Source organism: Puma concolor, chromosome B1 (genome assembly GCF_028749965.1).
Source record: "Puma concolor isolate L17-30 chromosome B1, mPumCon1.1.hap2, whole genome shotgun sequence".
In the NCBI taxonomy this organism is placed as follows: domain Eukaryota; kingdom Metazoa; phylum Chordata; class Mammalia; order Carnivora; family Felidae; genus Puma; species Puma concolor.
Genome location: NC_141670.1, coordinates 145,432,168 through 145,446,395, shown reverse-complemented (window position 1 = coordinate 145,446,395; position 14,228 = coordinate 145,432,168). Strand labels below are relative to the sequence as shown.

The following is a 14,228-nucleotide window of genomic DNA, read 5'->3' as shown; positions in this document are numbered from 1 at the left end:
CTGCTTTTTGTCACAACAGTTTTGCGTTTTCTAGAATGTCATTTAAATATTTTCATACCATATATAGTCTGGTCATACCATATAGTCATACCATATAGTCAGTTTGGTAACTGACTTCTTAGCATAATGCTTTTGAGATTCATCTTTGTTGTTGCATATATCAACAAGTCATGCCTTTTTAAAAAACAGCTTTATCGAGATGTAATTCAGATACCATACAACTCATCTGTTTAGAATATACAATTTAATGGTTTTGAGTATATTCACAGAATTGTGCAGCCATCACTGCAGTTTTAGAACTATAGATTAATGCAACAATGTGAATGGATTTCAAAGTATTGTGCTAATCCTTTGGACTCATGGAGCAGGAATCTTTAAGACATCAGGGTTTAAATCCCAGCTGAGTGCCAGGGAAGCGTGGGAGTGGTTGGAGTGGGACAGACCACCTGGTTCACGCCTGAAGCATTGCAAGAATGGCCTGAACACAGTGGCTTGGGACACATGGTCCATAGAAGAGAGACTGGGTATGGCCATTTTTCTCCCCCTCACCAACAAGGTGGGGCTTCAGGGAACAGTAGGCAGGCCCACAGTGGAGGTGGGACCCACCTACAACAAACCACGCCCCTCAGCACTTGGTACCTGCGTATCTACAGAAGCAGGATTGATGCTGATTGAACCAGACAGCCCCTCCTCCAGACCAGTGTGGCCACCAGTTCCAAGGCACCCAGTCAGTCACACCCTGACTACCATTACTGTCACTATCCTGGTTCAAACCATCGTAATCTCTGCTTTCATTATTATAATAACCTGCAAGCTGCTCTTCCTACTTCATCCCTACAGACTCTTCTCCCCATAACAGCCAGAGTGAGCCTCTTGAAAAATAAGTGAGATCATGTCGTACCTCTGCCCAAACTTTTTCTCCCTTCCATTTAGCATAAAAGCCAGCATTTTTACAATGGCCTGCAAAGGTTTATATGATCTTTCCACAACCACCCCCCCTTACCTCTGTGACCTTATTATCTCCTACCACTCTGTGGTTACCTATTCTGATGTTCCATATTGACCTTTTGTATTTCCTCTGCCTGACTGCTCTTCCACCATAGTCTTCGTAGCTGACTGCCATACCTTCTTCAAATCTTTGCCCACATATTACCTTTTCAGTGAGTCCTCCCTAATCATTGAATTTAAATTGTAAATTCTTCATGTACTCCCAGTGTCCCTTGTAATACTTTTAAAAAACAGTAGTACTTAATATATTCTAACATACTCATATAATTTGCTTGTTTTGTTATTTGACTCCCTTCTGCCACAAGAATATAAACTTGACAAGAGCAAGGTGTTTATTTATTTTGTTCATTGATCTACCCCCTGTATCTCAGTGCCTGGAACATTGTGAGGACTTCTGGGGAGGTGCAGAGATAGCAGACTGAAACACACACCTAGTGTTTCTGAGAAAGACCTGTTTGTCCAGGAGCTTTGGACTGAGGGGCAGGCTTTCGGTTTGGCACACATGGGCAGGGTGTGCTCCATAACCGCTCTTAGAGAACAGTGGCCAATAGATGCATTCTTTGTTCTCTCCCTTGTTCCAGCTTTCCAGTATCTTCTATAAAGGAGCTTACATTACTCTCTGGTGCCCTGATTTTTGCTACCAGGGGATGCCTCTACATCACCTAGGTTTGGTGGTGGCATTCCCTAGGTCCCATGAGACTATACCTTACAGAGATAGAGTTCTTTTTTTAAAAAAAATTTTTTTTTAACGTTTTTATTTATCTTTGAGACAGAGAGAGATAGAGCATGAACGGGGGAGGGGCAGAGAGAGAGGGAGACACAGAATAGGAAGCAGGCTCCAGGCTCTGAGCCATCAGCCCAGAGCCTGACGCGGGGCTTGAACTCACGGACCGTGAGATCGTGACCTGAGCTGAAGTCGGACGCTAAACCGACGGAGCCACCCAGGCGCCCCCAGAGATAGAGTTCTTAAATAGCTACTGCCCCACGGGCTACCACAGCAAGAGGCAAGTCTTTGTGTGAGAGAGGCTTATTAGCTTACATATATGGTAAATTAAATTATGATAAAGGCACCAAGAATATACAATGGGGAAAGGACAGTATCTTTAATAGATGGTGTTGGGAAAACTGGATAGCCACATGCAAAAGAATGAAACTGGACCACTTTCTTAGACCATACACAAAAATGCACTGAAAATGGTTTAAAGACTTAAATGTAAGAAAATAAACCATAAAAACTCTGGAAGAAAACCTAGGGAATAAGCTCCTTGATATCGATCTTGGCAGTAAATTTTGGATTTGAGACCAAAAGCAAAGGCAACGAAAGCAAAAGTCCACAATTGGGACTACCTCAAACTAAAAAGTTTCTGCACAGCAAAAGAAACTATTAACAAAAATGAAAAGGCAATGTACTAAGTGGGAGAGAATATTTGCAAATCATGTATGTGATAAGGGGTTAATATCCAAAATATATTTAAAAAACTCCTACAACTCAACAGTAAAAAATAAACAGTTTTAAAAATGAGCAGAGGTTCTGAACAGACATTTTTCCAAAGGAGACATACAGAAGGCCAACAGGTAAATGAAAAGACCATCAAAGTCACTAATCATCAGGGAAATTCAAGTAAAAACCACAGTGAGCTATTGCCTCACATTTGTTAGAATGGCTACAGTCAGAAGAAAGGGGTCAGGCTATAGGGGGAAAAAAAAGAAACATGAAATGTTGGAAAGGATGTGAAAAAAAGAGATCTCTGTGTACTGTTGGTGGTAAGTATATATTGGAGCAGCCACTACGAAAAACAATATGGAGTTCTTCAAAAAACTGAAAATAGAACTACCATATGATCTAGCAATTTCACTTCTGGATATTTATATGAAGAAAACAAAACACTAACTTGGAAAGATACATAGGCACCCCCATGTCATTATAGCATTATTTACAGTAGCCAGGATATGGAAACAAACTATGTGTCCAACAACAGATGAATGGATAGAGAAATTGTGTGTGTGTATACATACACATACATATATACACCTATGTAAATAAAATGGGATATCATCAACCATTGAAAAGAATGAAACCTGGCCATTTGTGAGAACATGGATAGACCTTGAGGACACTATGCTAGGTGAAATAAGTCAAAGACAAATATCTTATGATCTCACTTATATGTGGAATCTAAAAAAAACAAAAACAAAAAAAACCCACCACAAAACAAAACTAAAAAAACCAAGCTCCCTGATACAGAGAACAGATAGGTAGTTTCCAGAGTTGAGGATTGGGAGTGGTGGGCGAAATGGGTGAAGGGAGTCAAAGGTGCAAGTTTCCAGTTATAAAATAAATGTCCTAGGGATGTAATTTACAGCATGGTGATTGTAGGTAATACTGTATTGCATATTTGAAAGTTGTTGAGAGAGTAAGGCTTAAAAGTTACCACATACACAAAAATTTATAACTGTATGGTAACATATTAACTAGACTTATCATTTTGTAATATATACAAATATCAAAACATTATGTTGTTATACCTAAATCTAATATATCGTATGTTAATTATACCTTAATTTTAAAAAGGTAATAACTGGAATAAAACAGGAGTGGAGCAAAACCGTATTGGGCATAAACAAGGCCAGTCCTGCCTTGAACTTCCTGTGGTGTTTGTTATGTTCTTTTTGGTGAACTTTGTCTTTTGTGTGATATGTAGATGAATCTGGAAGGTTTCAGCTTCAAAGACAGGAAAACTCCACTACTGCATTTCCCATAGGCTCACATGCCTGAGACTTAAAACAGTGTCAGTGTGAACATAATGCTTGAAACGTGTACAAACCCTCTTTTTTCCTTTTGACCAAACTTTTTTCTTTAATGATGTTATTGCTGGGAGTCCATTCAGTGTATTAAATTGTATCTTAAATTGCTTAGCCAGTGGGGTGGGAAGAGGTTAGAGGTTTTGAAGGCTGAAGATTAGAAATGGGTTTTGTAAAAATGGGTACACTTTATTTAAAATGTTTACTTGAGTAATAATATATGTATACATGTATACGTACAGAGGAAAATACACATAAATGTATAGCTTAGTAATTTTCACAAACTGAATATATCAGCATAGTCAACACCCAGAACTAAAACCAGCATCCTAAATGCTCTCCTTGTTCTTCTTCAAGTTAATACCTCCTACTCAGAATAACCGAATTCTGACTCTAATGCTATAGATGTGTTTTGCTTGATTTTGTTACTCTGTATGAATTAAGTCATACAGTCACTTAAATGCATAAATGTTAAGATTTATCCACATTTCTTACATATGGTTAGAGTTTATTCATTTTCAGTGCTATACAAAATACCATTGTATGAAATATAACAATGTATCCATTCTACTGTTGTTAGCCATTTGGATGGTTTCCAGGTTGGGGCCATTATACATAGTGTACTATCCCAATACATTCTTTTAATGTATTTTGATTTATATATATATATATATATATAAATTTCCTAGGACATTTCACAGTTTTTTATCTATAGTCCATAAACTCTAAGTGTTCTTTGGCGTTACAGTCAATATATTTACTATGTGTACCATACTCAAATGAGAGCTACAGTTCCAAGTATTACCAAATCCTTCCCTTCTTGGTGTTCTCACTAGACTTTTTCTAAAATTCACTTAGGTTTTTAACATGTATTTTGGTTAAGTATGCATATTAATGTGTTTTATCGCATCGTGAGTACTTTTTAGTACTTTGTTTTACGTGCTTGTGTATCCCAGCAGCTGGCACAGTATCTGAAAAATAGTAAGCTGGGTGAGTGAATGGTGATAGTCATCATTATTGCCAGAGATTAACACAGCAAGTTCCCCTAGTTATGTGAACCATCTTGCTAGGGTAAAATCCTTGCTTTAGTTCGACATCTCAGAGTCAAAGGGTTAGGAATGGGAGGTGATCACACTCTCAGAAGCCTACAGTAGGGTTCAGAACTGAACATGGTGTGTGGTTAGAGGGAATTGCTGTGGCTTTACAAGCCTCTTGGAGATTTCATGTGTTAACAGCAGTGATTCCAAAGGATAGTGTGGGGGCCAGATATAAATAGCAGGACACAAATGGGGTAATGTGCCACTGCCAGGCTACTGCTGGGGGTGTTTATAAAAAGAAAAGTATTCCCTTCTCAGCTCTCACTGTCAACAACCTCCTATCCTGAAGACACGCTTACCACAACTGAAAGAGTGGGGAAACAGTTTGAGACCTAGCATCATTTAAACTTCCTCCACAGGCAGAAAAGCCAGGTAAACATTTTGACTTATTTACACTCAAACTACGGAAGTAAAGAATTTTCAAGAAAACCCTAATTCAGAGCTTGCTTGGCACGTACTGCCTCATGACAATTATCTATCAAGTATTATATTTTGAATCATTTTTAGAAAGTGAAGTTTAACACAAAAGTGACATTTTGGTAGTATATGTTAGGATCTCTAGTGAAAGAAGCTGCTCCTGAATAAAAATAGGAATGTGGGGCCAAGGGAAGACTTTCCTTTCCCCCGTGCTTTTCATTCCCATTTGCAGATGCCAGAATATGGTGAATGGTAGGATAAAATAGAGGTCTCGGTTCAGTTCCAGTAATGTCAACTTTGTTGTAGGTATGTGGAAGGAACTGTAGACCGACCTTTAATTGACTCATTTAATGGCTGTGAGAGAGCTTCAGCTCTTGAGGGCCTCTTACCGTCCTGTTTACCCCCTTTCAGTCTCATAAACATCGGGGACAAGGATTGGGCATATGGCCAATAGAGTTGTATAATCTTATTAGAATTGTTGCTTACCAAGTTTTTTCTTATTTTCATTCCCACCATCAGAAATGTATGCAAGACACTTGTTTTATCCTTGAGCTTCTTTTGAATGTAAATATTTGGGGGAAGGAGGACCCCTTGGTAACTCTCTGGTTTGTACCACTACTGGGCTCATCATTCCTTCCATCCTACCCAAATATGTGTGACTTGGCTTGCAAAGACGTTAAGAGAATGCATGATGTGCATGGACAGTAACTACTGGAGACCTTTTGGAAACTGGGAACTTGGAGATCACCAATCTAAAATGGTGATTTTTAGTTTATATTATTTCTTGTGTATGCTGAGGAGAAACTTAGAGACAGGAAGAAATTATGACTACCAGTGACTGACTATGGTAGAAGAGACAACATGACTGGAAATGGATAGATTTAATTTTGAGCAAATTGCTAAAGTTCTTGGAGCTTTTGCTTCCTCATCTGTAGAATGAGAGTGTTAGACCACCAGACAAATTATAATGGCCCTTACATCCATTGGAAACTTACTGATGATCACTTCCTGACCATCATGATACTCTCACCGCGAATGAAAATATATATAGTGTGTCATCCTGCTGTACATACCTAAACCTCTTTTTTAAGACAACTAAATTGGAATTTCTCCCTTTTAATTTAGAAGAGAAAAATGAAGACAGGACATTTTGATATGGTCACCATGCTGCTGGCAGCAGTGATTCTAATGGACATTTTCCAGGTAATGTTTGGAATGGGAAGTATGTGGTCATTGGAATGGGAACTCTTGATATAATGTTGCCTGAGGCATCCATGTGGGTTGATGATGGAAATGAGAGCGGATAGAATAGGTAAACTTGTTTTTTACAAGTAGCTTTTTTTTTTCATTTTACACTTTGATACAGGCTGACTGTAGGAAGTTGAAAAAATTAAAATTAAGCAAACAGAGGAAACTGAAAATCATCCACAGTCCCTCTACTCAGAGGGAAAGAGTCTTAATCTGTTGGTGTATAGTCTTCTTGGTTTTTTTCTGTGTGTGTGTGTGTGTGTGTGTGTGTGTGTGTGTGTAATTTAGAAAAATGGGTTCACAGTGTGCATACTGTTTTTTTGCTTTTTAAGTTACTACTGTGCTACAAATGTCTTTGTCATTAAATATTCTTAAAATATGTATTTGGTTCAAATAAGACGACAGTGCAGTGTTTGGTTATGTGTATTTTATTGAACTACGTAATGACCATTTTCTCACATCTAGTGTTCTTTTTTTCGGATAGTACTTTCATGATTTTATTTTTTGCAGTTGAATCTTCGAGCATTCTGTAACATATTTTTATGTATATATGAGACTGATATCTCATTTGATTTCTTTCCCCACCATGCTTGCTTCACATCGCTACTGAATACCTAATGATTTGAAGTCTCTTCTTTAAAATATGTTAAATTATTAAAATGTTATTTTTGAATTTAATATTCTGATCCCTTGTCTGTGGAATCATTGTATATTCTGTTGCCTGTGCTTCAGTATGATTTTTTAAATTGAGGAATAATTCACATGTCATTAAAAAAGCACACTTTTATTTTTTTTTATTTTTTTTTTTTTTATTTATTTATATATGAAATTTATTGTCAAATTGGTTTCCATACAACACCCAGTGCTCATCCCAAAAGGTGCCCTCTTCAGTACCCATCACCCACCCTCTCCTCCCTCCCACCCCCCATCAACCCTTAGTTTGTTCTCAGTTCTCAACAGTCTCTTATGCTTTGGCTCTCTCCCACTCTAACCTCTTTTTTTTTTTTTTTTTTTGTTCCCCTCCCCCATGGGTTTCTCTTAAGTTTCTCAGGATCCACATAAGAGTGAAACCATATGGTATCTGTCTTTCTCTGTATGGCTTATTTCACTTAGCATCACACTCTCCAGTTCCATCCACGTTGCTACAAAAGGCCATATTTCATTTTTTCTCATTGCCACGTAGTACTCCATTGTGTATATAAACCACAATTTCTTTATCCATTCATCAGTTGATGGACATTTAGGCTCTTTCCATAATTTGGCTATTGTTGAGAGTGCTGCTATGAACATTGGGGTACAAGTGCCCCTATGCATCAGTACTCCTGTGTCCCTTGGATAAATTCCTAGCAGTGCTATTGCTGGGTCATAGGGTAGGTCTATTTTTAATTTTCTGAGGAACCTCCACACTGCTTTCCAGAGCGGCTGCACCAATTTGCATTCCCACCAACAGTGCAAGAGGGTTCCCGTTTCTCCACATCCTCTCCAGCATCTATAGTCTCCTGATTTGTTCATTTTGGCCACTCTGACTGGCGTGAGGTGATATCTGAGTGTGGTTTTGATTTGTATTTCTCTGATAAGGAGCGACGTTGAACATCTTTTCATGTGCCTGTTGGCCATCCGGATGTCTTCTTTAGAGAAGTGTCTATTCATGTTTTCTGCCCATTTCTTCACTGGGTTATTTGCTTTTCGGGTGTGGAGTTTGGTGAGCTCTTTATAGATTTTGGATACTAGCCCTTTGTCCGATATGTCATTTGCAAATATCTTTTCCCATTCCGTTGGTTGCCTTTTAGTTTTGTTGGTTGTTTCCTTTGCTGTGCAGAAGCTTTTTATCTTCATAAGGTCCCAGTAATTCACTTTTGCTTTTAATTCCCTTGCCTTTGGGGATGTGTCGAGTAAGAGATTGCTACGGCTGAGGTCAGAGAGGTCTTTTCCTGCTTTCTCCTCTAAGGTTTTGATGGTTTCCTGTCTCACATTCAGGTCCTTTATCCATTTTGAGTTTATTTTTGTGAATGGTGTGAGAAAGTGGTCTAGTTTCAACCTTCTGCATGTTGCTGTCCAGTTCTCCCAGCACCATTTGTTGAAGAGACTGTCTTTTTTCCATTGGATGTTCTTTCCTGCTTTGTCAAAGATGAGTTGGCCGTACGTTTGTGGGTCTAGTTCCGGGGTTTCTATTCTATTCCATTGGTCTATGTGTCTGTTTTGGTGCCAATACCATGCTGTCTTGATGATGACAGCTTTGTAGTAGAGGCTAAAGTCTGGGATTGTGATGCCTCCTGCTTTGGTCTTCTTCTTCAAAATTACTTTGGCTATTCGGGGCCTTTTGTGGTTCCATATGAATTTTAGGATTGCTTGTTCTAGCTTCGAGAAGAATGCTGGTGCAATTTTGATTGGGATTGCATTGAATGTGTAGATAGCTTTGGGTAGTATTGACATTTTGACAATATTTATTCTTCCAATCCATGAGCAGGGAATGTCTTTCCATTTCTTTAAATCTTCTTCAATTACCTTCATAAGCTTTCTATAGTTTTCAGCATACAGATCCTTTACATCTTTGGTTAGATTGATTCCTAGGTATTTTATGCTTCTTGGTGCAATTGTGAATGGGATCAGTTTCTTTATTTGTCTTTCTGTTGCTTCATTGTTAGTGTATAAGAATGCAACTGATTTCTGTACATTGATTTTGTATCCTGCAACTTTGCTGAATTCATGTATCAGTTCTAGCAGACTTTTGGTGGAGTCTATCGGATTTTCCATGTATAATATCATGTCATCTGCAAAGAGCGAAAGCTTGACTTCATCTTTGCCAATTTTGACGCCTTTGATTTCCTTTTGTTGTCTGATTGCTGATGCTAGAACTTCCAGCACTATGTTAAACAACAGCGGTGAGAGTGGGCATCCCTGTCGTGTTCCTGATCTCAGGGAAAAAGCTCTCAGTTTTTCCCCGTTGAGGATGATGTTAGCTGTGGGCTTTTCATAAATGGCTTTTATGATCTTTAAGTATGTTCCTTCTATCCCGACTTTCTCAAGAGTTTTTATTAAGAAAGGGTGCTGGATTTTGTCAAAGGCCTTTTCTGCATCGATTGACAGGATCATATGGTTTTTCTCTTTTTTTTTGTTAATGTGATGTATCACGTTGATTGATTTGCGAATGTTGAACCAGCCCTGCATCCCAGGAATGAATCCCACTTGATCATGGTGAATAATTCTTTTTATATGCCGTTGAATTCGATTTGCTAGTATCTTATTGAGAATTTTTGCATCCATATTCATCAGGGATATTGGCCGGTAGTTCTCTTTTTTTACTGGGTCTCTGTCTGGTTTAGGAATCAAAGTAATACTGGCTTCATAGAATGAGTCTGGAAGTTTTCCTTCCCTTTCTATTTCTTGGAATAGCTTGAGAAGGATAGGTATTATCTCTGCTTTAAACGTGTGGTAGAACTCCCCTGGGAAGCCATCTGGTCCTGGACTCTTATTTGTTGGGAGATTTTTGATAACCGATTCAATTTCTTCGCTGGTGATGGGTCTGTTCAAGCTTTCTATTTCCTCCTGATTGAGTTTTGGAAGAGTGTGGGTGTTCAGGAATTTGTCCATTTCTTCTAGGTTGTCCAATTTGTTGGCATATAATTTTTCATAGTATTCCCTGATAATTGTTTGTATCTCTGAGGGATTGGTTGTAATAATTCCATTTTCATTCATGATTTTATCTATTTGGGTCATCTCCCTTTTCTTTTTGAAAAGCACACTTTTAAAGTGCATAATATATGGTGGTTTTCGTAAATTCACTATGTTGTACAATGATCACCATTATCTCATTACAGAACATTCCCATCACCCCAAAAAGAAGCCCTGTAGCTATTAGCAGTCAGTCCCAATTCCCTCTTCCCAGCATCCACTGGCAGCCATTAATCTACTTTCTGTTTCTTTGGATTTGCCTATTCTGAAAATTTAACCTGAATGGAATCATGCAGTATCTGGCCCTTTGTGGGGCTTCTTTCACCTAGTATATTGTTTTCAAGGTTCATTCATGTTGTAGCATATACTAGACTTCATTACTTTTTAGAGCTGAATAATTCCATTGTGTGATTATGCCACATTTTGTTTCTCCATTTATATATTGATGGACATTTGGGTTCTCACTTTTTGGCTTTTATGAATGAATAATTCTGCTCTGAATTTTCATGAACTTTCATGTGAACATGTTTTCAGTTCTCTTGGATATATACCTGTGAGTAAAATTTCTGGGTCATATGGTAACTTTATGGGGTTTTTTTTTTGTGTTTGTTTTAATTTTTTTTTAACGTTTATTTATTTTTGAGACAGAGAGCATGAATGGGGGAGGGTCAGAGAGAGGGAGACACAGAATCTGAAACAGGCTCCAGGCTCTGAGCTGTGAGCACAGAGCCCGACGCAGGGCTCAAACTCACGGACCGTGAGATTATGACCTGAGCCGAAGTCGGCCGCTTAACCGACTGAGCCACCCAGGTGCCCCGGTAACTTTATGTTTTAATATTTGAGAACTGCCAAACTGTTTTCCACTGTGGCTGCACTATTTTATATTCCTACCAGCAATGTATGAGGGTTCAGTTTCTCTACATCTTTGCCAACATTAATTTCCCTCCCCCCCCCCCATTATTATGGCCATTCTAATGGATGTGAAGTGGTATCTCCCTGGGGTTTTGCTATGCATTTTTAACATTGTTTTGTAACATAATTTTCATGTGTGTTCTGTGAATGTTCTGTAATTTGTTTAACCAATTTCTTTTTGTGAACATTCAGGTCATTTCCACATTTTTAATAATATTTTTGTAGGAAATTTGAGGTAATTAAATTTCCTTAGTTTGGGATTTTGTTTCAGTGGATGAATCAGAGGAAGAAAATATAATCAGTGTGTTCATGTAGCCTTTTGGACATGTCCCTTAATGTCCATTCAGTTGTCCCTGAATGGTGGTGGCACTTGTGAACTTTTTCACTGCTCAAGGCACTCACTGTACAGAACACACAATCAACTGTGGCCTTGGGCCAGAAAGACTGGATGTCTAAAATTAAACCTGTGGAGACTGGTTAGAGGCATGCAGAAAAGACTGGAACATACTGGATATGATATGATGTGCCTCTGATATGATGTGAGGAATGTGGGAAGTCATTTCATGGTGTGCTGTCTTATAATATGTTAAGTCTTGAAGATAAATCAGGCATCGGTGCCCAAGATACCTTGTGGTACGTTCTGTGCTGCAGAGAAAAGTACCTTTCTTGGGTAGGAGATGGCAGTGATTTGATCTCCTGTAGCTCAAATTCCCACATCAGGAAACTGACCTACAGACCCAGGAGTTCAGGGGTCTCAAGGACTTCCCCAGAAGAATATTTTGTAGCTGGTAATAAAGACAGTTTCTGATGCTAGCACAGTCTCTTCATTTGTAAAGTGGTGTTATGAATTGTCTGTCTATCCTTTCATAAGAGTTGTTACAAGGAGAAAATTAAAGTCTTCTGAAAGAGCTGCGTCAATGTCAGTGGTTTTTATCACTGGAAACAGGACATTTTGTTTAAAAAGACAGATTCTGGGGCCAGATTTCCTGGCTTCAAATCTCAATTTCAGACAGGTTAATCTGTCTTACTTTCCTCATCCTTAAGAAGGGACTATAACAGTACCTACCTCACAGGGTTGCCATGAAGATTAAATGAGTTCATTAATATACATGAACACTTCGTGATTGGCATACAGAAAACACTCTGGAGAAGTTTGTTAGGTCTTAGTGATGGAGTGATTCCAGAGGGTGACTGGGAGGAGGATACCTGGGAAAACTAAAAAATGAATAGATGGTTCTGTGTACGGACCAGGTTGTTGTTGGTGGTTGTAGTCAGTAAGATTATAAGTTTGGTCTTAGACTATTAACATTTGAAGGGTCTTTGAGCAATTCAAGTGGAATTACTAAGTAGGCAGTTGATAATACAGGTTTGGCATTTACAAGGACAGGTCAGAGGTATTTAGATGATAATTGAAACTATGGACATGTATACAATTGCCTAAGAGTAGAGTTGAGAGTTAAAAAATAAGTATCCCAGGAGCGCCTGGGTGGCTCAGTCGGTTAAGCATCCGACTTCGGCTTAGGTCATGATCTCACGGTTCATGAGTTCGAGCCCCACATCAGGCTCTGTGCTGACAGCTCGAAGCTTGGAGCCTGCTTCCGATTCTGTGTTTCCCTCTCTCTCTCTCTCTCTGTGCCCCTCCCCTGCTCATGCTCTCTCTCTCTCAAAAATAAATAAACATTAAAAAAAAAGTATCCCTAAGAAACTCCAGCATTTAATGGCTAGTAGGATATGTTGGGTCTTCAAAAGAATATAAGGGGTGTTCCTTTTTTTTTTCTTTTTTTAATATTTATTTATTTATTTATTTATTTATTTATTTATTTCCAATATATGAAATTTAATGAGAGCTGTTTGGGTGGAGGAATGGGAATGATAAGCCAGATTAGGAAGGATTGAGATATGAGTGGAAATGAAATGGAGATGACAAGGGTAGACATTTCTTTCAAGAAGTTTGTGAGGGAGAGAAGAGTGATGTTAGGAAGCAAATAGCCAACCTGGGTTATCTATTTTGCTTTCTTAAATCGATTATTTCTCTCTCTCTCTCTTCCCCCCCCCCTCCCTGCCCTTAACTCTTTCCCCTCACCCCACCACAAACTTTCATGCACACACACTACTCACACACTTTGTAAGACTCATTCACGTGGAGGATGCAGCTTTAACAGCCCCTGGCCTAAGGATCTTTTTAACGTTTCAACTGAGGTCTCCAGCTTAGGTTGCAGCTTATGTAGCCAATGTACTATTACAAGTATAGGATAGTGGAAAGAGAAAATGGTAAGGGCATTATCCTTTTGTTTGTAGATATCCTTAAATGGTGTCCGTGGGCATATTTGTTCATTCTGTGTTTTGATCTATAGGCCAGAGTACAGGGTTTTCATTTAGTTCACTTGAATATTTTGCTAGTTGCTATGCTAGAAGCTTGGAATTGAAAAGGTAAATGTGATACAAATCCTTGAGGAACATATAGTAGTTCATGTATTCCTATCATAAAATAATGAAGATAACCACAGTTTGTTGAAGGCTTAGTATGTGGTAGGCATTGTGGGTAGGGGCTTTGCATATATTCATTTTGTCATTAATTCTTTACACGACAGTCTTGCAGTTAAGATATTATTTCCTTTAGATGAAATAATTGAAGCTCAGAAATATCGAGTAACTTTCTCATATCCAACTAGACCTATTTATGGAATTTGAACTCAGATCTGTCTGGCTCTAGGCCAGTGCTAATTACATTTCACCACCCTGCTTATTATGTTATATGTATCATTTAAAGATATATTAGGCCCTTTTCAATTGTATATGACAGAAACACTATTCAAACTAGCTAAAGCAAATAGGGAATTTATTGATACTTATAACTGAGGTAGAATAAAGTCTTCAGGTACAGCTAGACCCAGGTCCTTAATTAATGTTATCAGGGCCTTGTCTCTCTACCTTTTAGCTCTGCAAACCTTCCTTTGTTGGCTTTATTTATAAACAGGATTCTCCATGGAACTAAAAGGATAACTATTGACTGCCCGAAGCCAATATTATCCTTAGAGCTTATGAATACAGAGGAAGAAAGCTTTTTTCCTC

General features: G+C 38.5%; 1 protein-coding gene across 9 annotated transcripts in view; it reads left to right on the top strand.

Moving 5' to 3' along the window:
• The window catches only part of ART3 (ADP-ribosyltransferase 3 (inactive)), a 151,168-nt gene that overhangs the window by 107,747 nt on the left and 29,193 nt on the right, over positions 1-14,228 (top strand). For 8 of the 9 annotated variants that reach the window (XM_086704826.1, XM_086704831.1, XM_086704829.1 and 5 more), the window contains one exon: positions 6,450-6,527. In XM_086704826.1, coding sequence (XP_086560952.1) covers positions 6,459-6,527 — 69 coding nt within the window. In that variant the 5' untranslated portion in view covers positions 6,450-6,458. Of the gene's footprint in view, positions 1-5,165; positions 5,280-6,449; positions 6,528-14,228 lie in introns of those variants that run through there. The other variant, XM_086704825.1, reaches the window with a different exon arrangement.